The sequence below is a fragment of the Dicentrarchus labrax genome, unplaced genomic scaffold, assembly GCF_905237075.1.
Source record: "Dicentrarchus labrax unplaced genomic scaffold, dlabrax2021, whole genome shotgun sequence".
NCBI classification, from domain to species: domain Eukaryota; kingdom Metazoa; phylum Chordata; class Actinopteri; family Moronidae; genus Dicentrarchus; species Dicentrarchus labrax.
In genome coordinates this window covers 12,012,239-12,036,940 of record NW_026136722.1, presented here as the reverse complement: position 1 = coordinate 12,036,940, position 24,702 = coordinate 12,012,239, and the positions used below count along the sequence as shown (strand labels likewise).

At 42.6% G+C, this 24,702-nt stretch overlaps 1 protein-coding gene across 4 annotated transcripts in view; it reads right to left on the bottom strand.

The window, feature by feature from the left end:
• pde4a (phosphodiesterase 4A, cAMP-specific) overlaps positions 1 to 24,702 on the bottom strand; it is a 40,947-nt gene that overhangs the window by 10,017 nt on the left and 6,228 nt on the right. The window contains exons 1-7 of one of the 4 annotated variants that reach the window (XM_051386761.1): positions 8,757 to 8,871; positions 8,629 to 8,666; positions 6,881 to 7,066; positions 6,418 to 6,454; positions 6,193 to 6,263; positions 5,390 to 5,439; positions 4,162 to 4,274 (exon numbers count right to left, since the gene is read on the bottom strand). In XM_051386761.1, coding sequence (XP_051242721.1) covers positions 4,162 to 4,274; positions 5,390 to 5,439; positions 6,193 to 6,263; positions 6,418 to 6,454; positions 6,881 to 7,026 — 417 coding nt within the window. In that variant the 5' untranslated portion in view covers positions 7,027 to 7,066; positions 8,629 to 8,666; positions 8,757 to 8,871. Of the gene's footprint in view, positions 1 to 1,366; positions 3,417 to 4,161; positions 4,275 to 5,389; positions 5,440 to 6,192; positions 6,264 to 6,417; positions 6,455 to 6,880; positions 7,067 to 8,628; positions 8,667 to 8,756; positions 9,683 to 24,702 lie in introns of those variants that run through there. The other 3 variants (XM_051386760.1, XM_051386759.1, XM_051386762.1) reach the window with 3 other exon arrangements.

Below are 24,702 nucleotides of genomic sequence, written 5' to 3'. Positions count from 1 at the left end.
ATCGTAGAAGCAGTCAGGCAGAATCAGTCATCAGGAGCCAGGAAAGCAAGTCAAGCCCAGTGGCACACTTAGGCAGCAGGCTCAGCCCAAACCTCCTCCTCTCTCTCTTGCTCTCTCTTGTTCTTTCCTTCCCTAATGCTGTAACGCTGAGTCATAGCTGCCAACCAACACTTCCACGGTGCCAGTCCGAGTGCCAGGACAAACAACACTCTTCCTCTGACACTGACTAATGAAGCAAACATGCAAACGCTGCACAGACATGACCACACACACACCTATAAACCTGCATATGTGAGGGACCCAGGCGTTATTTTTTCTAACTGTCTATGATCATGAACAGCATACATTAATAACCAAATAACACACATGTTAACTGTAACCCTCCTCTGAACTATAACATGTACATTTAATTGATTCAGACTGTAAACATATCAGCAGAGAAGCAACTCATATATCCTAACGTGCCAAATGTCCTTCAAGAAAACAAGAAGAGAAAGGCCAGAATTTGTTTTGGTAAGCCAGTGACATGATACCACATCTAATGCAAACCCGACAACTCACACAATGTCTAACTTCATACATTTTTATGGATGTAGCATGTTGGCAAATCTGAGGACAAAAGGGACAAAAAGAAACATCTACTCAGTCCTGAGACAATAAGCATTGTCCTTCACTGACAATATACTTGGCTTCCTTGAGTCTGTATTGAGGCCAGCCTCAGGGTAGCAGGAGAGAGAGACGGGGGATGTGGGACGCAGGTGTGGAGGATGGAAACGGACATTATGTGACACTGCAATGTACCTGCAGTAAAGACAGCGAGACTACTCATCACACAGTCCCAAAGCTATTTCTTAGATTTTAAGCAGCTTGGTGTATTCTCATAGGACAGAAATGTAGACCAGATATGGAAGATTAAGAATGAGAGTGATATTGTCTTTTTGTTTACAGTGCTGCTGCAATGTCGAAAAAACTGAGCAGAGTTAATAAACTCTGTGCCTTTACCCCTGTTCCCCTTCAGTGGATTCATGTATAAATTATGTACAGGAACACACTCACCAATATTCTGACTTACAATTTCTCACAAAGCCACTGTCAGCCCCACAAAACCTTCCTTCACCTCATAAATTCAGGACAAAATGAATTAGCCCTCATGTTGCACCTTGTACAATTCTCCCATATAAACACATACAATTCACAAACTGACACCATGAGTGTTTGATTAAAAGAGACACATAATAACCATAATAAGGAGATGAGTTGTTAATGCATGCATAGATGTAGCAGTGACACTTGGAGAGTCCACAGCATCTATCCAAGATGGCCACCACCAGGCCTTCTTGCTCCCTGCAAGCTCTCTGAGCCCTACCTGGTCCCACCAACCGATGAGCCAGGGCCTGGAGCAGGTCTCACAGAACAAGTCCACTAAGGGCGTCCTGCGCTCCGCCGCCGTCCCACCCCCGTCCAGAACCCCTCCAGCAGCTGCACCAAGGTCCAGCTCTGCCCCTGCCCTCCCCTGCAGGGGGCTGTAGCTGGAGGAGCGGGGCAGCCGGTAGCCCCCTGGTACAGGCGAGGGGCAGGGGGATGGAGCTGGGTCAATGGCTTCCACTACACCCATGTTGAGGGTTACGGGTGGTTTGGGCCGATGGCACAGGCAGGAGGTGCGATAGTGGAGCGGGGTGGGGGCACTGTGTGTGCCCCAGTGGCATGAGGGCGTCGTCAGGGTGTGTGGGGAGAGGCCACAGCCAGTCAAGCCTGGACACTCCAGAGTGACGGCTGCCCCGAGAGGGGGCGAAGGAACGGGGGAAGGGGGTGAGGGTAGGGGTTGCTGGTGCAGACTGTCCTTGCCTACATGCAGCACCCCAAAGCAGGCCACCCAGTCAGTCCAGAGTCAGGCTCCAGCCTCAGTGTGGTCCGAAGATGAGGGTCCCCCTGATGGGCAGACCAGGAGCCCCCTGGATCCAGCTGCTGTGGAGACTACATCTCATCCCATTTGCTGAGCAGACTGACCCAAATGTACAGTCACTGCAAAGTAGAGGTGGATGGGAGCCGAAAGAGGGAAGATGGAGGGAAACAGAGAAGGAGAGGAAGCGAGGGACCGTCTGAAGGGCACAGAGAGGAGCCGATGGGAGAGATGAGTGGGAATGTGAGAGAGATGTAAACGAAAAAATTATGTTGAGAGAGCTGAGATGCTTGACAAACAGTAATAAAAAATTTAGATGATGAAGGTGAGAGGGATGGAGTTGTGGTGACGACAGGACAGAAAGATGACTGTAGTATCGAATGATGGAGGTGAAGGGAGCTTGGATGACAGCGGGAACATTGGAGAAGGAAGAAAGGAGAAACAGATGATAATAGCAAGAGAAAAACAAGGATGAAGAGGATGAGAAAGGGAGAGAGAGAAAAAGACAGAGAGGGATGTAGGCAGGCCTGTAGCAGACGGTCAGGCTGAAGAATCACACCAGAGCTGTGGTCTGGAAAAACAGACTCCCTCTCCCTGCGTCGACTGCCCCTCCCCCACGGTACGGATCCAGAGGCCCGGCCCAGTCCTACCGGTGCATCAGCCCGCCTGTGCTGTCTCACACCAATCCCAGCAAAACACAGTCAGTCCAAAGTCAGTCAGGCTGCCTCCTGATAGCTCCGTAGCCCGGTCCCCTGCTCCAAGTCAATCCATGCCTCAGCTGGACAAAATGCCAGAGGTCTAATCCTGCCGCTTTAGGCTGCCGTTCCTCCTCCAATGCTCTGCCTCTTGCGCCATTTCCCTGGATGCTGTAGACAGCTCTCGCAAGCTAATCAGGCAGTGTGGCTGCAGGCGCATGCATGTGTGTGTGTGTGTGTGTGTGTCTGTGCTTGCCTCAGCCTGATTGCGCATGTGCGACAAGACAGCATGTACGTCTGTCGAAAATATGTGTGTGAGCGAGGGTGTGAGTAAGAGTGAGAGACTGAGTGGGAATATTCATGTGTACCTCCATGTTGGCACAGTGCGGAGGATTTCTGTAGCTTAGTTGCGGCTGCTAAAAGGCAGCAACATATTCACAGAGACTCTGTTTACCCCAGGAGACTTCTCTCTGCACATTGTATCTGCACACATATTTTACATAAATGTGCACACACAGACAGACAGACATAAATTATGTCCTTTGAATACTCTCCTGTTATCTCTCCCTCTGCCTTTTCATCATAAGCCTGACTGATTATAAGTGCAACACGGGAAGAATTTATAGAATAAAACAAGGTACAGGATGCTGTCTCTTTAAGACAAAACACTATTAAAGGAGCATCACCTCTATTTCATTGGTTGTTGCCTAAACCACATGGCTTGTGGTCAGAGTGGCAAGCCAATGACTAAAAGGGAAGGGCAGACCCTGCTGCTGTTCGATAGCAACCAAGGTTACAGCAGAGACATCAGCATCAGGGCCTGTCCCCCCCTCCCATGTCCTCCATAGACTGTCACCCTCCCTCCCACCTTTCTCTCTCTCTCTCCCTCTCCTTCTCTGTTCTGTGCCCCCACAAATACAAATGCATGCATTCTTAACAAGCAGGCCCATGTGCACACATACAGGCATGTCGATGCAAAATGCACAGCTGCATCTCTTGCAGTTATAAAGACAAATGCTTAATGAGACATCATGTACGCCATAAAAACCCAGAGATGGTTGACCACATATGTGGTAAAGCCCACATCAATAATTCATCTATACAATTACTACCACAAGATTGCAAATAAACCCAGGAAACAAATATTTTTTAAAATGACTACTACTAATTAACAACTATCTGAAAATTGTCACAATCTACAGTAGAAAAAGCAGCACGTGATTACTTCAACAGCTAATGAGTAATTTCCTAAACAATATTATGTGAAAATGTGTGAAGATTCAATGTGACAGGTGTTAGACAAGGCTGGATAAGCCAGATTAAGGTTTTTTATGACCAAAAGTTTTATATGCATTTTTTTTCAGTTCACTTTAATAATTTACCTTTGTGGAGCTCCATTGTTTGTAGGGTGGAAGCTTAGACAGGAAGTTAGCCATGATGTATTTTGTACACTGAGTGATACAACTAGGAACCATGAAATACACATGTTGTTCATCAAGAAGCTCAGTACCAAGCATGGACAGTGAAAGTACAAGTGAACATGTTTGTGTGTGGACAGGTGCGAACCTTGTTTGAGGCCATCTCGCTGACTGAGCGGTGGGTCTGAATGGTCTCCAGCTGGTCCAGACACCAGTCCAGTTCCTCCAGAGTCTCCCGAGCCATCTGCTGGTATGTCTCCTCTGGGAAGTACACAGACACACACACACACACACACACACACACACACCAACAAAATTCTGAATATGTGATATGCCATAGTATATAGTCTTATGATCTCATATATGTAACAACACTATATATATATATATATATATATATATATATGTATGTATGTATATAAACATATTGTTTTATATAAGTATAATATTTATAGTGAAATGGCATATATATTAGATAATGATTAGCTGAATAACACAAAAAAAATTTTATTGACAACATATGAGAACAATCCATCTACAACTGACAGGTATTTTAAAATAGACAAATTAATGTATGTATTCTGATAAATAATGTTTAATTTGTTATACACACTACTTTCTGCTTTCTTAAGACTCGCAACACTGCTGAATCCCCCTTTTATTATTTTTATTACTTCATTGCATTTAGGAACAGAAATCACTGTACAGTTGTGGGGCTGAGCACCAAGACAAGAACAATGTATATGTGTTCTGCACACTGAAATTATTATCAGCTGATTAACACAAATGTGTGTGTGTGTGTGTGTGTGTGTGTGTGTATATATATCTCTATGTATATATATATATTTGTCAAAATATTACTGATTGTGCCTCTAATATTAAGCGTTGAATGGTTAGCATGGTTAAAACAACATGAAAATGTTCATGTCAGGCACTCTACACTCTACACATCTTTACAACTGGTTACATTTTGTCCTCTAACAAACACAGTAGACTACAGCATTTTCTCTCAGTTTCTGTGCAGTGAAGGTGAACATTAAGTTTTTCATATGTCCTTTGAACGTCTTTATGAACAGAGAGCTAACTTTTATATCAGCAAATAATTCATCAACTTATATATATTTTGTAGCTTTAGCAATATATAATTAAGATATAATACGATTACAATATATCCAGTCTCATAAAATGTATGCAGTAGGTGAAGTTAATTTAAAAAATCCTCTTTAATAGCCATACGATATTCTGTGCTGTTCTGCAGTCATTTTCATTACTGATGATGCATTTGGAGAGTTTGGGAGCCTTAGTGTGTCCTTAAAGCTGTGTGAGGGGACTGTGGGACTCTTTGGACTAAGAGTTTTAATTAGCTGACAACATACCAGAGAGTGTAGCTTGGGGAACAGTGGGTTGGCTTGTCACTGGTGACCTCCTGTGGATGAACACATCATTACATCAGAGGCAGAAGCACACACTGCTGCCCCCTGCTGGGGTTCAACACACATTCAGCATTAGATTATGAGGCAACAAAAGGCTTGGCTCACAGAGGATATATTAATTTTTTTTTTATTCATTTATATTCCCCTAAAAGAGACGAAGGGATGAGTACATGTCTATATTAAAACGCAAGTGCATAAAATTCCCCAGTTTCACTTCAAATATTCAAGTATCTAAAAATAGTCAAAGACAAAGCATGAGCTCCACTCTCCTTTCAAATAGCCTTCGTGGTTTCATAATTGTGTAGTGAGGGAGGCATTTTCAGGGCACAACACTGCATAATTATAGATGCTGATAATTCTGTGGTGCATTGCTTTATATATCATATTGACGTGGAGCTAAAAGCCTGCCAACTCGAGCTCCTTCTGTCTACTGCATTACAAAGGAGAATAATTTTAGGGTTATTGACCGTCTCCATCGTCTGGGTACAGAGTCAGGGACATACATCTGACGCATGGTGTTTGCTGCACTCAGTCCTCAGCCAGCGAGTTGGAGAGATGCCAGATAATGCAGATCATATTTTCCTTGAGCATAGTGTGATAATCATAAACTGGTTAATCATGATGGCAAAAGTGTTTCCCACGGGAGCCAGGAGAAGGAGACATTAGCAAACACACACTGCAAACTAAGCAGGCAGTCGTGACGAGTGTAAGTGGGGGGAAGGGGTGTTTGACAGCATGATACTGACTTGTTAGTGGGTGTTGTGACATTGGCGAGGATGGTGAAGTTGCTTCTTACGGTTCGTAGGCTGGCCAACACCTGGGGGATGGATGGACAGTGTAGGAGGGAAAGAAGGAGGAGGAGGAGGGAGGGAGATGGGATGGGGGGACAAGTTCACTGCACTAATTAGCCACTTTTTCTAGTCATTTACAGCAATTAAACCTGCCAGACAAGGTGCACAAGGAAAACATACCTGAGCAAAAGGGGTGACAATCATGTCTTCAGCGTGCCTACAGGATAAAAGATGAAAACAAAAAGCAGAGAATGAGATGAATGTGAGCGGTTTGGGAGGCTGATGCGCTCAGTATTAGTGTTTATATGAGAGGCTGTATCTGTCAGCTGTATGTTTACAGAGACCTATTTGGATCTAAACAGAGAAATAGTCCTGATATACACAAATGGAAGGTTTTGGGTGGTTTAAACATACTGAAAGACAAGCCAGGAAACAGAGCACAACAGTTAATGCTAAGAGGATTCATCATGATTTCATTAGCATAATGATTGCATAATTACAATCACCACCATCACTGTGTTGATTGGAATAATGTGCAGTTAGTGATGTGTGTGTGTGTGTGAGTGGACACTGCAGGGTTTAAAAAACATGTTTAAATTTTTTCTGCTGCTTGATGGATCCAGGATGATGGGCTTGTGCTTACCCCTCACTGTTGATGGAGGAGTTGCGTGACATGGTTTTGGGGGACGTGTCGTAGTCTGAATCTGAGCGGTACAGGAAGGATTCCCTGCGCTGGCTCTGGGGGAAAGAAGGGTGGAGCACCAACCCAGGACTCGCCTGCGAATCCATGGGACTGCGGCCTGGCGAGGGACCATTCTCGGAATCGAAGCTGAAGGGTTAGAGAGGACGGAGGAAATTGGTTTTACATCTGTTACATTTAATGTTTGTTTCACTGCTGCTTATCTCACAGGTAGTGGCAAGCAAAGCCTAAACACCTAAACACCTAATCACCCGTGATGAGGTCCACCCTCCTTTAATGTTTCTTAGGGAGGAAGTTGAAGAAAGAGAGATGTGACAGATGCTACAGCATGTACGCATGCAGCTGTGACTCTGGTGCCGTTGGATTGGCAGACTGCCACCGGGCTGCCATGAGAATTACACTTAACTGACAAGTCATATTTTAGAGCAAGTCATGCTTAAGTGAGCAAAATGAGCCACATCAACCGCAGCCTGTCTCTGGGCCAAAGCTGTCTGTCTGAAGACGTCAGTGATGAAGATTCTTGATTTGGATTCAGATCTATTGTTGGACGACATCTAAAGTATGAAGACCAGTATAAAGCCACTAAGTAAGACTGCTTATCATCAGGAAACATCAGCAATAAAAGAAAAAAGGACAAAGTCCAACCCAAAAATATAATTTGAAAAATGAAACACAGCATCTGTCCACACAGCATCAGGCCAGCACATTGCTGATTAACATTAAACACAAAACACGGGGCTGAACCTAATCTGCCAGATCCGTTCAAAGGCGAGCTAAGCCAAAGGGGACACGGCAACAAGGTTCTCAGGTTACACTCGTCTCTTTTTCACCAACACCTGCAGTCATGAAGCCTTTATTTTCCAGCAGCCCTCAACAAAACTCCAACTATTTCTGAGATGAAGAGATCTGAGATTGATCTTTGCTCTTAAGTAAGTATTGATCGAATAAGGTTGTAGTTTGGCATCATATAACAAGAAAATGATGGAAAATTTTACATAACAGTACAGACAGATACCAATTTATCTGACAATATTTGTGGGGGGGGGAAATACTGCTTGAATTACTGGGTTTGTTATACAGTAAAACAGCTACAAACCAAGACTTCCATATACAATAATATGAATCTATAATTGTCACTTTCAGGCTGCAGTCAAATACTGGGATGACAAGGACAGATAGGGAAGCAGGTTGCAGTCTAGATGCATCTATTTTTAATGTAGGATAACTTTTATCTCCAGAACACGTCCCCACGTCTCCTTAACTTCTCAAACTTTTGTTGTCAACATAGTTTTGAGCGATTTTCTGTTTGCCTTCTAAAATTAAGCATGAAGTGTGATATTTTTAGAATTTACTTCAAAATTGGCCAATTAGGAGCCACTCCTCTCCCCAGAAGGCTTTGTGAATAAGGCTGCAGATCAAATTATCATTAAACAAGTTTTCCCAGTAATGAAAAACACATAAAAAATGTCTGCCAGGGGGGCACTCTGCAAGCTGTATGTGCTAATCCCCATTTTTATTTTTTCTGCAAACTTTGAGAGTAATTATGAGACTTCTGCATTCTGAATTCAGCTCTTCCCCAAATCTAATCCATCTCACTAAGGTTATTAGAGTGTGTGCATGGAATAATTTACTCTGAAATCTTCTTTAGGGAGAAAACATTTGCACATATGTTTATAGTGCTCACACCTCACCTGAACTGATGCAGAACAAGCACATAGCACTGCCGCTTCTTTTTTAATAGAGAAAAGAAAAGACAAAAGAGAAGGAGAGGTTAGTGAGGATCAAATTATAGAACAGTGGCTTGGATGCAGAACTGTACCTGCAGATACAGTGAGATGAGCGTCTGCGCTCCTGGATACTGCGGTTAAGTTTCATACGCCGAAACAGAGCAGAGCCCCCGTGTCCGCGAGTCTGATCGACCGGTGACACAGGTGAGGTGAGAGAGGGCGCAGGAGGTGGACCCTCAGGACTCTCCCACAACCTCAGCTGTCGTGTCAGCTTCCTCTGACTCATCCCTGCGAGCTCTGGTCCTGGTGGAGCCGAACAGTTAAAGAAAACTCCCCCAGCCTCCACTTAAAACCGGCTGTCTCGCTCTGTTTGGCTGTCTCCCTCCCACGCAGTCCCCCCCCGTCATCGACTTTTTAGTGCGTCGACTCGCGTCTGGACCTGCAGTACGTGGCGCAAACTGTTCTCAATCTAGAGCAAGATCTAATAACAAGGCCCCGATCCTCCCTTCAGTCCTGCTCTCCCACGTGTCTCATGCTGTTGGAGTCAAAGTGCATCAGCATGCATATCCTGTGCTGTGATCCTCAGGCCATGGATGCTGAAACTCCAGTTCACCCCTTTCCACATCCTCAGTTTGTTCTCTGGATCTGTGCAGGTTCCCTTAATCCTTGCCTGTGCTGTTTGTCTGTTCCTTTCGCACTCACAGCTCTTCTGATATTTCACCACCTCAGCTCCAGCTGCTGGGACAGTCCAGCTCAAAACTGACCTCTGTCCCCATCTGGTGTCCAAATTGCTGTGACTGCCATCTCACATTCACAACCCTGGAGACACCAGAGCTGCAAAAACAACTGCAAAACCTGCGACGATCTCTGTTAATTTCCTAATTAGCCAGCCGTTCGCCCTTTACATTGTATCAGTTACTTTTTCTCTCCTCCCCCCCTCCCCAATGCAAGCATGTGCTCTCACTATCCTTATCTCTCTGCACACAGTTCCTCTGCAGCAACAGGAAGGCTGATCAGTAAGAGTAACAGACAGCAGACGTTAGAGCAACACACAGAGCCTGTGTAATGAGGATTTGAAGAGACGATAGAAAACAACCCAGAAAGAGGTGGAGAAAGGAGAGAAAGAAAGCCAGGGGGAAAAAAACGGGTTGACTCATACCCCTGTGTAAATGTTTACATGTTCTACTAAAGAGTGTGCAAGGTTTGCGCCCAAAACATTTTGTGTTTTGACATCAACAGCCTTGCTCACCAACAGCACTTTCCTTGGCCTTTAGATGTGAGCAGACATGGTGCTACCTTAATTTTCTCCATGAGCAACAATTAGACCACGAAAAAGCTTTCAAACAAGGTACATTAGGTCAACCACAACTAATTTAGTCATGACATCAGAGAAGGCAACGTTAGACAGCCTCAAGCTGGATTTTATTTTTTTTTTACACTTGAAACATGGTTTCTCAAACAGTACATGGCTGCTTTTGCAACACAGTTCAACTCAAAATGCAGAAATATTTGACTGCAGTGTTAATAAAAGCTCTGTTGGAACTATTGAACCACTGCAGGTATCAGGTTTGCTGGTAGCTCAGTTGGGGTGTCATTCATTACTTTCATAAGAGCGTGTATTGATTAATAGCATTGTAACTACCTCATTAACCCATGAATTACCAAAAATGGCATTTGGAAACAACACTGTTGCAATTGTGGCAATTTCCTGGTGAAGTAAGTTATCAGTATTGCATAAGAATTTCTCAGAAAGGTAGGTACTTTTTTGGTAATTTGTTTTTAAATGTCAGTTTACTTGTGAGTGATGGCATATTCCAGTCCTGTATTTCAGATTTGTATATGTAAGTAATTAGTCAACATGTTAATTATTTATTATTAATTGTTTCTATTTTAATGTCTGCACTGCAGGTAGATGTACTGATGTTACGTGAATAAATTAAAACAGATCATACTTTACAGCATCATGTGCTGTTGATTCTTCATTAAATCTAATTTCTGCTTGTCTGAGTGGAAAACTCATTCCAAACACTTTATGTTTTTGGTAGCAGGGCTAACCTTTTGTCAGTGTTTGGAATACAGATTAGACATTTTAAATTGTCTAATAGTGTGTGTGTGTGTGTGTGTGTGTGTGTGTGTGTGTGTGTGTGTGTGTGTGTGTGTGTGTGAGAGAGAGAGAGAGAGAGTGATTGTGTGTGCCAGCACGTCTGTGTGACAACCTGTATTTGTGTGTTTATTTGTGACAGTTGGGAGACACGGAGAAGATATTCAAACTTTGTGTCACAATTTGAATATACACTCTGCACATACCAAATAAGAACACAAATGAGATGACTTGTGAATAGTATCTGTTTTTCCCTCAGCCTTTTTCTGCAGCTAACAAAAAAAAGCAAGGAGCAAAACCTGCTGCTGAATTCAGTGTTCCACCTTTCAGCTAGCAGCTTAAAGCCTGAGCACAGCGAAGAACACAGTAAAGATAAGATGCCTTGTCAAGCCGTTTCCTCCTCTCCTCTTGCCTTTTACATTGAGTAGTTTACCCTTTCTTCTGAGTCTCTCTTTTCACTCCCCTCTTTTCCTGGTAGAGACTAACTATCGTTTGTTTATGACGCACAGGGGAAGGGCGCTGAGCTCGTCTTGGAAAGTCACTTATGAAAAGGCCTCACATACAGCCTGTTTGAACAGTGCCTTTCAAAGACAGACTTTGGGAAAATGTCAAGAATTCTAATTCACATGACAGTTACTATTGTAATCTCTGGAGAGCTGATGAAGAGACAATTATTCTATCTCCTATTAAATACAGAGTCCCAGCTCAATAATAGCTGGTGAAACCTCTCAAAGTGACTCATGCACACACGTGGACACATTCACACACACACACACACACACACACACGTGGACACACACACACACGCTGGCAAAAACACACCCCCATGTTGCACTTAAGCGCACACACAGATGAGCTCTTTTGTTTTCACTCAAACACTATAAAAAGGCAAACTAGATGCATGTACACACACGCTGCACACAGGGTGATTATAAGATGGGCTGTGGGCAGCTCTCTTGGTTTCATTATGTGAAAGCAGAGTCCCTGGAGTGTATCACTGCGGACAATGACATGATGATCAGAGGTTTCAGAAGGGTTGGGGATTTGTGCTAGCTGAGTGACTCCTCCTTGTGGAAGATAATAAACCGTCTCTGTCGGGATGGAGAGGAGCACATTAAAGCTGCTGTATTTCATATAGCCCAACTACCTGAACTGTCTCACTCTGTTAACTATTCACTTGGGCTCAGTGACGCATGCCAGAGACAATCCTATGGTAATGGATATACTGACATCTGTGCAACATGCAGCTACTGATGGTCTTAGTGTGCAAATGATGGTGCACAAAAGCTTTATTGACGGTACTGTAGCCCCCAAAATCAGCTGAGAACAAAAACAAAAACAAAATATTACTGCTGTTTAACATCCTGATGATTACATGAATTAATGTTACTATTTATACACATTGAGGAAATACCACTTTTTACCCTTTGAACCCAACTTAACAAGAGTGTTATAGGCAAGTAGTTTGTTGTCAAATGCTGTCAAATTTAACACATTAATTAAGATTAATTTAAAAAAACAATAATTAATTTAATGACATGTTGTGGCCACATTTGAGTCAAGTCATTTAAGGCTTAAGTTCAATGAAAAAAGATACGTATTTGGAAAAATGTCTGAAGATTTGGAAATGTATTAATTTTTTAATTCCACCTTTACAAATATGCCACAATAATGTAATGTTTTTAAGTTAAAATATCTTGATTTGTGGGCTTTTCCAAGCAAATATTGATGTATGTGACTGTTTGCGATTAAATCAATATTTATGTCTGCCATCCTTTAAGTCTCCATCTCACCCCTGTCAGCTCATGAATATTTCTCTAGATCCGCCCCTGATATGAAATGCAGCTTTAATCTACATTATTCAAGCATGCTTCACCTTGTGTACTTCAGTTACTGCAAAACACACTTTAATAACACAGCATTTCTTCAGGCTAGCAAACTTTTAATTTAACCAAGGAATGTTAACTGTTTGTCAAGCACAACAGAGTTGCAGTGCATTGGGGTAATACATCAATTTTACTAGCTTACACACAGTTGTTTTCAAACTCATAAAAACTATTATTAAACATTTTCTAAACAGAGCCTTAAGAAAATACTTGAAATGAACATGAAACACAAACAATCAAAAGTATGCAGGACCATACTAAGGTCATTTACAACAACGCAACTCCGATTTATTTTGCATGACTGAGAGATGTGGTCACTGACTCGGAAAATGTAAGGTTCATTCATCACGTGTAATAGCTGTGTACCATCAAGCTGAAATGAATTTAGGTAGAGAAATCTTACACAGGTATTACTGTAGTGTGCTTATTAAATTAGCACTATGCACCTTCTTACAGAAAGTCCTTGTGTGCAAAATAAGCCAGGAAAATTGGACTGTTCTGCTGCAGCCCTTCATTTTCTCTCATCTCTGCACACATTTCTGCAACAAAAGGGGGAGCTTGATTTCATGTCATTAGTACGGCAGGCTTCAAAGGGGCTTTGGAGCCCCGAGTCAATGCAGCGATTAGTTTAATTAAACCTATAAGTCTATATGAGAGTGTAGAGGAGATTTACATACATCCCCACCATTGACCCTCTCTTACCATCGATTATTCATTAACAATCACCATGATAAAAGCCACCGGCTGGGGGTAGTTGCTGCCATATCAGCATTTTTCCCAACAGTCTGGTTGGTGTCGGCTCTCCTTTCCCTCCATCTAACTGAATGCTGCCTGTTAATCAGGCCTCTCTGAGGGGATGATCCAACCCTCATTCATTTAAGCTACTTCAAAAAAAATACACTCCCAGTCAATCTCTCCCCCCACCCTCTTTTCTTCATTCTCTTCAGTTCACTAAGTTAATGATTAACCTGCCTGAGTCCATCACCCTCTCTCTCTCTCTCTCTCTCTCTCTCTCTCTGTCTCTCTCTCCCCACGACACACACACAGTCCGTACTCTCAGCCTCTGTAGAGAATGACAGTTATTTCCTGCCCCCGCTTCCTCCTCTGCCAAGCAAGCACAGATGCTTATTTCCACGTGCAATTTCAACCCCCCCACCCCCCTCCTCCTCTACACCCCCCACCCACCCATGAGCTGTGCCTCACCCAGGCATTTAGCACCTGGCTGATTGCTACCAGTGTGGGGGTGGCAGTGAGGGGAGTTGAAGGGAAGAGAAGCAGGGACTTGCAAATTGGGAAAGGGTTCTTCTTTTATAGGCTGACCATATAATCACAGCTGTACTCTATTGCTGCGGTTGAATCATCCGTGGATCTATCGAGCACATTAAGGGTTTTCATTATGAAGCTCTCTCAGGCTGGGGCATGCTTTTAGGGCAACATGCCCGTAACTGACACATCTCAAATGACATGTCCAGAGCAGGCTTGCCATCTCCGCTTGCCTCAGCTTGCCCTTTGTGCCTGTCAGGCAATCACAAGAAAGAAGGAAAGATAGAGGCACGCTCAAGCCTGCTTCCATTTTAATGTCGACATTTACAGTACGATGCACAAGAAGCAGAAGCTCTGAAGGGAAAGAGCTGGCGCCACGCCACATGGGCAAAGAGAGAGCATCTGGCCACTGGAGCTTCACAGAGCCAAGATGAGAATAATGCCATGACATACATGGAGGAGGAGAAAAATACAAGACAGGACCCTAGAGCAGGAATAAACTGCTGGAAAAGGCTGCCAATGTGACAGTGACAGGTAGTCACACTGTAAAATCTAATCTTTAGTGAAATCAACTAATCTTTTAGCACTAATTTGATGTAATTAGATACAAAAATGTATTCAAGCTTCGTGACTTCTTTCAACCAGGCTGCTGAACACTCATTATACTCATCAAATTATGTTGGTTAAGAAACATTGTTATCTTATTAGCATACTTACCAGCATACATTGTGTTTGAGTTAAAGCTCTCCAGAAACCCTTCCTTTATCCAGTTTGAATACAGTTGCATGATGGAGGCTTGTTTTGAGTCTTTTCATGCATGCATCTCAGATGAGTCACAGATATTTTTTCAGATAAAAATGAAAACAATACTAACCCTGATGAAAATTCAAATCCACTTCAGCCCTACCCCCACACTCTCAGTTTATAAGTCACTAGAGCTGCAGTGAGATCCACATTTCAGTACTATTACTGGACTGTATGAGGCTGTGCATAATGTAAGTAAATCTGTACCCATTACGGAACAGTTGCTGCTTTTGATAGCTTAGGTTTATAATTAGTTTAAGAGTATTACATTAAAATAACTAATGACAAAGTGGTCCAAACAATTCTGTTTGTTCATTCGACACAGAATGTAAATGTCTGGTAGTAGAAATTAGTGATTCTTTTTATAATGCATGTTTTTACAGTCCAGTGGCCCTGACCTCCCTCAGCCCTCAGTTCGTTGCCCTTCCCCTGTTTGCCTCCACGGGTAGCCTCTCCCACCCATCCAGTTCTCCACTGCGCTGTGGTCAGATCAGAGAGCTGAGGATTACAGCAGATAATCCTGCCCACAGGATCGCCAACCCAACTCCGGGTGCCCGAACACAGAGAGCTGGCCTCAGCCTCTGAAGTGCAGAACACATGTCTTTCAGGAAGAACCCAGAGGGATTGGCCGCAATCACACACCTGGCAAAAGCCACAGGAAAGGGATTTATTTTATGGGCCACACTAGACAGGATAATCATCCTTTATTCCGTGAAGCAACAAGGCCTCCACATTGTGAAAGGATAGCCACCGTCAGCCCTCTTAATCTATTAATGCACTTTACAAAATAAATTCCACACGGATTGAGTGATTCACATTAGACCCACGAAGCTATTAACATAGTGTTTTCTTTCACCTGAGCAATTTGGGCTCTGCTGCTCTGCAGATTGTCTTACTCTCTGTATTCTTCGAAACCCACCACAGGCGTCCGTCACTTCACATCACCATCAGCAGATCTCTGAACTCCCGAAAACTCACAGGAGTCTCTCCTCAGGTGGAGAGCGACTCATTCTGTCACCGCTGTGTTGGCTTCACAGGTTGCTTGACTTTCAACTCTGTTTAGATGCAATTTTGTGACATGGCCTCCTGCATAGCACACAACTGATTTATGTTACATTCAAACATTTTTTGCTGTGCTGGCTATGTACTCCAGCACGTTGGATTTGATTTCAAACATTGACCATAAGGTTAAAATCTGGACTCAGCTTTAATATCTTTAATAATATTAATGTCTGTTTACATTGACATCAGATGAACAGTGTAGACAATGTTGCCTTTTTTAATTATACAAAGTCCCCAAATTTAGAGTAATTCAACAAGTCAGAATAAAAAGTATTTCTAATTAACATGTAGATGCAAATCTTTCACAGTCTTCCTTGTGCTATGCCAGGCCTGTACTGCAGCCATCTTCGCTTGTTTTGTGGCCTTTTTGCCTTCAATCTGGTCTTCAGGAAGTCAAACACATGCTCAGTTGAATTGAGGTCAGATGACTGACCAGGCCAGTCAAGATCATTTCACTATTTGGACATAAAAAATCATTGGTTGCCTTGTCTGTGTATTAAGGATACATTTCCTGCTGTATTGTCCTAAAATTGCGGGACGCTGTATGAAAAGAGCTATAAATCTTTATCCAATACACCTCCAAAGATTCTTAAAGCGACCACTTTAACCGTCACTGTCTTGGAGTAAAGCCAAAGGAATGAAAAAGCTCTTTCTAACTGCACTGTATCTCAGCACAATATTTTGCTGTTTTCTGCTGCACTTCTGCAGCATGTTTTAGAAACGGGGCAACAAGGTCAGCACGGCATGTATCATTTTCTGTTTCGTTCTCTTTGTGTCTTTTATGCGTCAGTCTTTCTGCCTATCAGTGTGTCTTTCTCTCTCTCTCCCCTTTCTGGCTACATGCAAACTGAATTATTACAACAGCAATTGGGCATACCCAGGACCACAGAAACCCATCTTTCTCCTGCTTATTTTTCCTCTCTTCACTCTTCACCCTTCTTGCTCCATAAAACTCCCTACCCTTTTATATGTAAATCCCCCCCTGCGACCCCAGAGGCCGTTTAGTGTAAAAGGTAAGTATTTAAGAATCGTGACTCCAAACACCTAGTTCTTTTTATAACCAGTTTTCTGATTCCTATAATATCAGGGGGAGAGCCAGAGGAACTGTTTGTTTAATGAGCATTGTTCCTCTCAAAAAGCACCTTGTAGGTTTGTGATGCGGGAGTTCCGCTGTATTTCTCCTCCCGTCTGCTGTTGTGGAGACTGAAGCGGGGCTAAACAGATGGATCAGCTGACACAGAGAAGCATCCTAAGAGATGACAGATGGAGAGACGTGTTCAATTGGTGCTCTGTTTAGTTTCCTGCCACTCGCATCCAGATAAATTAGGAGTTGAGAGACAAACTCCTCGATGCGGATAGTAAGTGTTCGGCAGCAGCGAGAGCAATAGAATGATATTGATTTGCTTTTGATGTTTAATGGAGAGGCGACGCTCGTAGAGGCGGGTGTGATGGAAAGAAGGAATGAGGGTCAACAAGATAAAAGAGGTATCCAGCTGAATTCTGGTTAATGAACTAGATTTTAATTGCACTGACCAACATTCCTAGAAAGTGGAAGAGTGTTCTTACAAAACCCAATTAGTGCACATTGTGGAGCAGAGATGATGAGAAAAGAAATAGGCTGAGAGAAGCTGGAAATGCAATCAAACTGGACTGTGGAAAGTAGTGATAGCACTGGCATCCCTACTCTACCACCAAATCCATAAACCTCCCTCCCCATGCTGTGGCCCCCCCTCCCTCCCCAACAAGCCCACACAAGGAGTGGTATTTTTAGCGCATCACCCTATCTCTGAGATAGAGTGCGTAACTCCCTCTCTGCAGGCTGGGGCTGCTGGGCCTCTTTTATTTTAATCCAGACTAGAGAGAGAGCGAGAGAGAGAGAAGAGAGTGTGAGTCATCCAGAGCTACCTTTGTGTCACTGTGGCTCTGTTCCTCCTCACCATCTCACTATCTTTCCCTCCAATCTGTCTTTACACTCAGTCTGCCCCTCTTGACTAATGTAAAAGTCTATCTATCTATCTATCTATCTATCTATCTATCTATCTATCTATCTATCTGTCTGTCTGTCTGTCTGTCTGTCTGTCTGTCTGTCTGTCTGTCTATCTATCTGTCTATCTATCTATCTATCTATCTATCTATCTATCTATCTATCTGTCTGTCTGTCTGTCTGTCTGTCTGTCTGTCTGTCTGTCTGTCTGTCTGTCTATCTGTCTCTCTATCTATTAATCATCGTGCGATTCATGCTCTGGAAATCTCCATATCCTTTTTGTAATTTCAAATTCTGTCATATTTAATCCAATCTACAAGTGAAAGGCAGACTAATAAGCAGTCTTGGCATCCAATTCGTCATCCATATTGCCCAGCACAAAGATGGTTGGCTGCATATTACCCTGGAATGATGGATAATTACTGATATAATGTGGTGCAAAAACAAATGATGGGCCGGGTGCAGCTGAGTGAGAAAGCATACAAGGTTGATTTGAACACACGGTGAAATGGTCCATTTAGCTTGATGCTCTGAATTGTCCTATAATGCATTCATGAGGTGGCTGAACAAAAGTGAGTGCACACGTGAATTGCTTCCCTCTTTGTTTTGCTGTATTGTTATATTATATTGGATCATATTGGATCCCATGGCAGTGCTATAGCAGATTTAGAAAGTAATGCAGTCATAAGTAAGGTCCAGTTGATACGACTAGAAAAACAAGCAGCAATATGAAACGTTTTACTTTTACAGAAGCCCTTACCTATGGTCATGAACATTGGGTGGTGACAAAAGAATGAGAACTCGGATTCAAGTGGCCATAATGAGTTTGCAACAGTAGGCTCAGCATTAGAGAGAGGGTAAGGGGCTCAGACATCTAGAGGGAGCTCGGAGTAGAATTACTGCCCCTTCATGTGAAAAGGAGCCAGTTGAGGTGGTTCAGGCATCTGACCTGGATGCCTTTGGTTGTAGGGCACATCTAGGCACATCCAACTGGTAGGAGACCCCAGGGTAGATCCAGAACATGCTGGTGATATATCTCATCTAGCTTGGGAACACTTAGAGCTATATTGCTGAAAACAGCTGCCTACTGTGTAGCCAAAAATAATGAGAGCGTTGAAAGTGAACCAAAACAAATTCCAGGCCGGAAACCCAAAACAATGAGCTGCATGATGCTAAAGCTTCTCAGAGCTAAATATAAATGTTAAATAATCACTTTGCTTTCACATCACAGATAGTCCTTTTATCCATTGTTATTAAAGAAATCTGAATTTGAACTGCTTCAAATTACCCTGTTTTTGAAAGCACTTACTATGATGCATACCATGAATTTATACAATTAAGCATTATACCTAAAGAAGATGAATAATATTAAATATTTAAAATGTATGTAAATTACATCCCTGGAGATAAAGTATATTGAAAGTTAAATACCATAAAGGACAATTAGCAAAACTGTATTCCAATTATAGTGCTGTTGTAATAGGCATTAACCAGGAGAATCATGTTAGTTAGAGAACAATAAGGAAATGAGTGTGATTAGATAGCAGTTAGATATCATTAGTGAGGAAAAGGTAGGATTATCGTGGATTCATTTGTCCTGAAACTGCCTCAGGGCCATAGCCCTGCAGCAGGGTAGTGAATGCGACATGCTTGTCTGATGAGTCAATCTGTCTGTCATTTTTATTCTTATGTCATTCACTGCCCTCTCGTCCCTCATATTGTCCCTTTTTTTCAAGCCTAAGCACCATAATTTTAGACTCCGAAAATGTTCCCAAAATCAAATTGGCCCATTCTCCACTTCTTTTCCTCACATCACATCACATCACGCCAACAGCTTTAACTTTTCAGCATCTGTCTGACTTTGTTCTGTCACACTGTAGTGGCCAAACCTGACGGAAATGTCCTGCCCACTCACCTATACACTCTGTTATCTAAATCTGATCAAAGGCATCTGGAGAGCTTGCTGTATTGACTACACCAAATCAAAGCTAAGAGATGTGTCAACAAAACTGTAAAAGATGGATATCTTTTGCTTTTAGTAATATGCATTACTGTGTTTACCTCTGTTCTAAATGTTCTGCTCCTGCTGTCTTTTTTCATCCTCATCACCATTTATCTTTTTCTTTCATTGACCACTGATGAATGTGTTCTTGTGATGAGTCTTAGAGATGCAGATGTTGATAATGTCATGTTCCCTACTAATGGGAGCAGAAACAGGAGATGAATAACAGATATATTTATCAGCAGGGAATCAAGTGAACCTGGGCAGCCAAGGGCTCCCTAACTGATGGCAAAATGATGGAGGAAGAAGCTGTGATTGGGTAATGATGCCTGAGCGGCGTGGTAGAAAAGGCAGTCAGAGTCTAGCAGACCGAGGCTGAGAATATGGGCTGTGAGAATCAGCAGTATGTCCAAACAGAATGGATGTCTCCCACTCTGCATGTCCCCAGACACTTTCCGTCTCACAAAAGCATTCACACCAGCACATGCTCACATGCAGACGATCGGCCACAATGGCTGTGCCAGTACGGCTCTCTGTATGCTTTTCACAGATCCGGATTCAAAAGTAGCGTTGCACAAGCCTTGTGCACTGCGGTTGACTGTCACTTTTCCACCGGCAGCCGAAGATGGGCCTCACAGGCATTATATGGAAACTGCTGGAAAAGTCAGAAGGCAAAGTGAGAAATTCATGACCATTTCAAGCCAGCGGTTGGAGCCTCGTGACGGCACAACATTATGGTGACTTTACCATCATGATTAACACATCTTTAGGAGATGTGCCATGCCCTGCGGGGTGCAGAATGAGGACATTACACACATACTCACACAAGTCTTTACACATTATGTTCACATAATGTTCCTACATGGACTCGGTCTAGCACGCAGAAGCAGCCACACTCAATATCTTCCTTATACATATTGAAACACAGAATGGAAACTGAAATAAAGCTCAATAAAACACTGGGAGCTGAGGCTGGTTTGGTTTAATCTCATTACACTGGGAGCCCGAGGCTTCTCCTCCCCTATTTATAGCACCCTGAGAGGGAGGAGGGCTGGCCTTCATGTATACAACATCACTGGCTTGTGCAACTGCGGCCGCAAGTGGCAAGGGATACGACCAATCGCAGACAGGTCTTGCATCAAATTTGATGTGACAAAATACACAATTGCCAGTGATCTGTGAAGACAACCGCCCTCATTCTCTATTCTCCAGACACATGTGCGCTTCCTTGTTTGCCACATTTACCTTCTGTTCCTCTCCGCTCTTCTTATCTTTACACCTTCTCTCGGTGTCACCATCCCTCGTCCCACCTGTTTGATGCAAAGGAATGGGCTCAGGGTTTGTATTCTATTAAAGCAGGCAAGGTCTGTGTAGAGGGGAGCATCCCGCTTCTTCTTCGTTTTCTGCTGCAGTCAAACCAAGAGACATGGATTCAGCTGATTGTAGTCATTTCCAAATTGTGCCTTAAGAGTATGCTGATGCAAACATATATGGAGTTAAGGTACTCTTGCTCAGGGACACCTAGAAACTTTTGCTTGCCACTGGCAGTACTGTGGACTCCACGAGCAACCTTCTCAAGTTTTTAGAAAATGCCAACAACAAAAATCAAGAATCTCGGGAGAAAAGCTGCATGGAGTGAGACAAGACTCAATTTTGGTCTTCTTTAAGGAAACCTCTCACAACAAAACCCCCAATCCACACAAGTAATCACACAATAAGCCCTTTGATGCACACACAACAACAATGAGAGAGTTAGCAAGAAAGAGAGAGAGAGAACTCAGACTAGAGCCTCACTGGTGTTAATTACTTGGCCTTTGTTGGGGGTAAAATACTCCTCCCGGTCTGCATCAGCATAATTAGGAATTACGTCCAGGCAGACTGTATAATGGAGGATGATACTTAAAACCTCCTGCTGTGGACCTGACCTAAGAAAGAAAACATACACTCTTCAAAAACATCCAGATCTCAAACTGAAAAGTAGAGCATCAAATGAAAATACCATCCTGAACCCTCGGGCCATGCTTTTTTCCCCTACTCTGCCCTCCAACAGCCTGAATCCTGAGTGTTAATGTGTGAACATGAACATGACCTACAAGAAATGGGCTCACTGCTCTGACAAGACAGGTTATGCTCACGCATTGATCTAGCAGAGGTCATGAGCAAGAACAGCAGCTCTTTTTTTAACGGGGCAAACAGAAGTGTGCATCAGCCTGTATACCACACCTTCAGTCGGCTATAAATCATAAGCTGCTTCATGCATAATGTAAAATTCTCAAGTGTTCCCACAAACCTTGTTGCAGCTACACAGATTGCCAGAGTTATTTTTTTTTTATTCCTCACACAAACCTATTGCAACTGTTTTATTTCCGTGGGCTTCCCAATCACTCTGTTTCAGTGGCAATAAAAAACGACTTTTCCCTGACTTAGACAGGAAGCAACACGCATAATGCATTCTTAAGCACCATCTGGCGTCAGCATATCAATGGCACAACATACAGTAAAAATTCTGTAGTGTGCACACGTGTACCATGCACTTCGTGTAATTGTTAAATGTTAATAGGCAATGTTACATGGAGCTTTAAGCCCTCAAAATGTCACATATTTTGGAAAAAATTAATTTCAATTATGGGAAAAATATTTCAAAAAATTGGATTTGCTGAAGAATTACACGTACTCTATAGGGCAAAAAAAAAATTATCCAACTTCTTTAAAAATCTTCTGGATTGTTTCAAAACAGTTTTGTCATACAGCTAAAAAGAAGATAACTTTTGTTTGTTCCTGCACACAATCAGTGGTGTACTTTACTTTTACTTTTTATGCTACTTCTACTCCACTAAATGTCAGAGAGAAATATTGTACTTTTTACATTTATTTGACAGCTGTAGTTACTAGTTACTTAACATAAGATCATCTCATAAAATATAATGTATTTTTTAGAGATTAAACTAACCACTAATATATAAAATTGTCAAAATTCCTCCATCTTGACCCGCTTCAATAGTAAAATACGTAATAATCTATATAAAATATAAATATAAATATATAATATTATATGGAGCCATTTTGTATGCATGAATTACTACTTTGATTGCAGGACTTTCACTTGTAATGCAATATTTTTACATATCGTGCTACTGCTGCTTTTACTCAGGATCAGAATACTTCCTACACCACTGCTTACGAGATACGAGATTTTCATCCAGCAGCAGCATGACACTGAATATTTGGTGGCTGATTTGGTTTTCTGCTTTCTAAATTAGCACACTATTAAATATTTAGTGGCACATTTAGCAAGTCCTCATGCTGTTATTGTTTTGGTAGCGACTGAATATTATTTGCCGTTGTTTGCTGCATTTTTCCAATCAGGCTCACACAACAGCAGCGGAGCTGAGTCAGACCATGAATGGGCACAACAAAACCATTTCCTGTTATATTTCTGTCTGAGAAACATCTGTCAGCACTGTTTTATCATAAAATGATACACAGCATATACAAGTATGATTTTTACTGTGAACATAAAAATGATGGTCTGAACAAAGCTTTGGTCCAATTTTCTGGGACTGGGCGACAGTGTACAGTAAGGAAGTCTGTGGCATGGTAAGCCACTATTAATGCCATCTGTCCCTCTTCTCTAAACAGGACTGACACTCTTTCATAATCATCCAGTGAAGCTGACAGTCTGCCAGTAATTTTGGGCAAGAACACTGTCCTGGGGCAGCAGGTCTGGAAGTGATACCTCAGATGAGATGGTGATAGCAGTGAGTTGAACGAGCACGAGCAGTCTTCATCTTTGTCTGTCCATGGCAAGTGTGGTCTCCTGGCGCACTCCTTCATCCTGTTCAGCTCCAATTTGTTGGTAGTTTGAGGCTTTCCCCATGCTCCCCTGATGTACCTCGCATTAGTCTGACACGGGTCTCTGCTTAACAGGTGTATGTTATTTGTTCCTTCTAATCCACTGTGTGTGTGTGTGTGTGTGTGTGTGTGTGTGTGTGTGTGTGTGTGTGTGTGTGTGTGTGTGTGTGTGTGTGTGTGTGTGCTGACACACAACTGACAGAGGGTTCGCCAGTCTCACTCATTCAGACAGATCTGCGCTAAGACAGCAGCCTAAAGCACATTTCAGAAGGGTCGTCCTCTCAGTGGGGTCACTCTGTGCCTCAGCATCAGATATTGCCAGCTGCTTCTGAATTATGGCGGTCTGTCTCATCCACTGGGACGCAACATGGACACAATATCCTTGTTCACACATCAACCTTGTAAGGAAATCTCCCACATAACGAGCATCATATTAGAGTTTTCCCTCAAGCAGAGCTGTTTGCTAAGAGGTGAAAGACTACCGCTTATTTTGAAATTGAATACACTGCACATTTTGACATTTAAATTCTCCTGAGTCTCAGCAATGAAGACCTTTTTCTGGATTTGAAGTGGGTGACTTGATTACACTAAAAAGGTTTTTCCTTTTAGTTACTCTTAGCGCCTATGGGCTTTAAGAATAAATTACTACTACTAGTACAAAAAAGCTTTATTTTTCGTGTCAGGGGAAAAATGAATCCAAGGAAAAGTTTATTCTGAATTCACAACATTTTTAGTGTGTATTTTCATCCCATAGCACAATTATTAACTGTTTTCCCTTCAAATAGACTGCTCTTTGAAGCACAGGTCTGTTTGAACTCCCTCTTTAATGACAGCTCATTGCCAGCCATATGATGAGGGTGTTTGTGTCTGCTCTGCCCTTGAAGTCTGTGATTTTTCAAGTTAGCTAGAGCATGGAGAATGAAAAATTACATCACTATAAAATACCTTTAAGGAGAAGAATATAGGAAGAGATGAGGCACTGCACACTGTCAGTGGTGGGCAGTCCGTTCCACCACTGGGGATATGAAGGTTTGAGATTCAGATATGGCTTCGAGGGGGGAGAGACTCTGCAAGCAGCTGATGA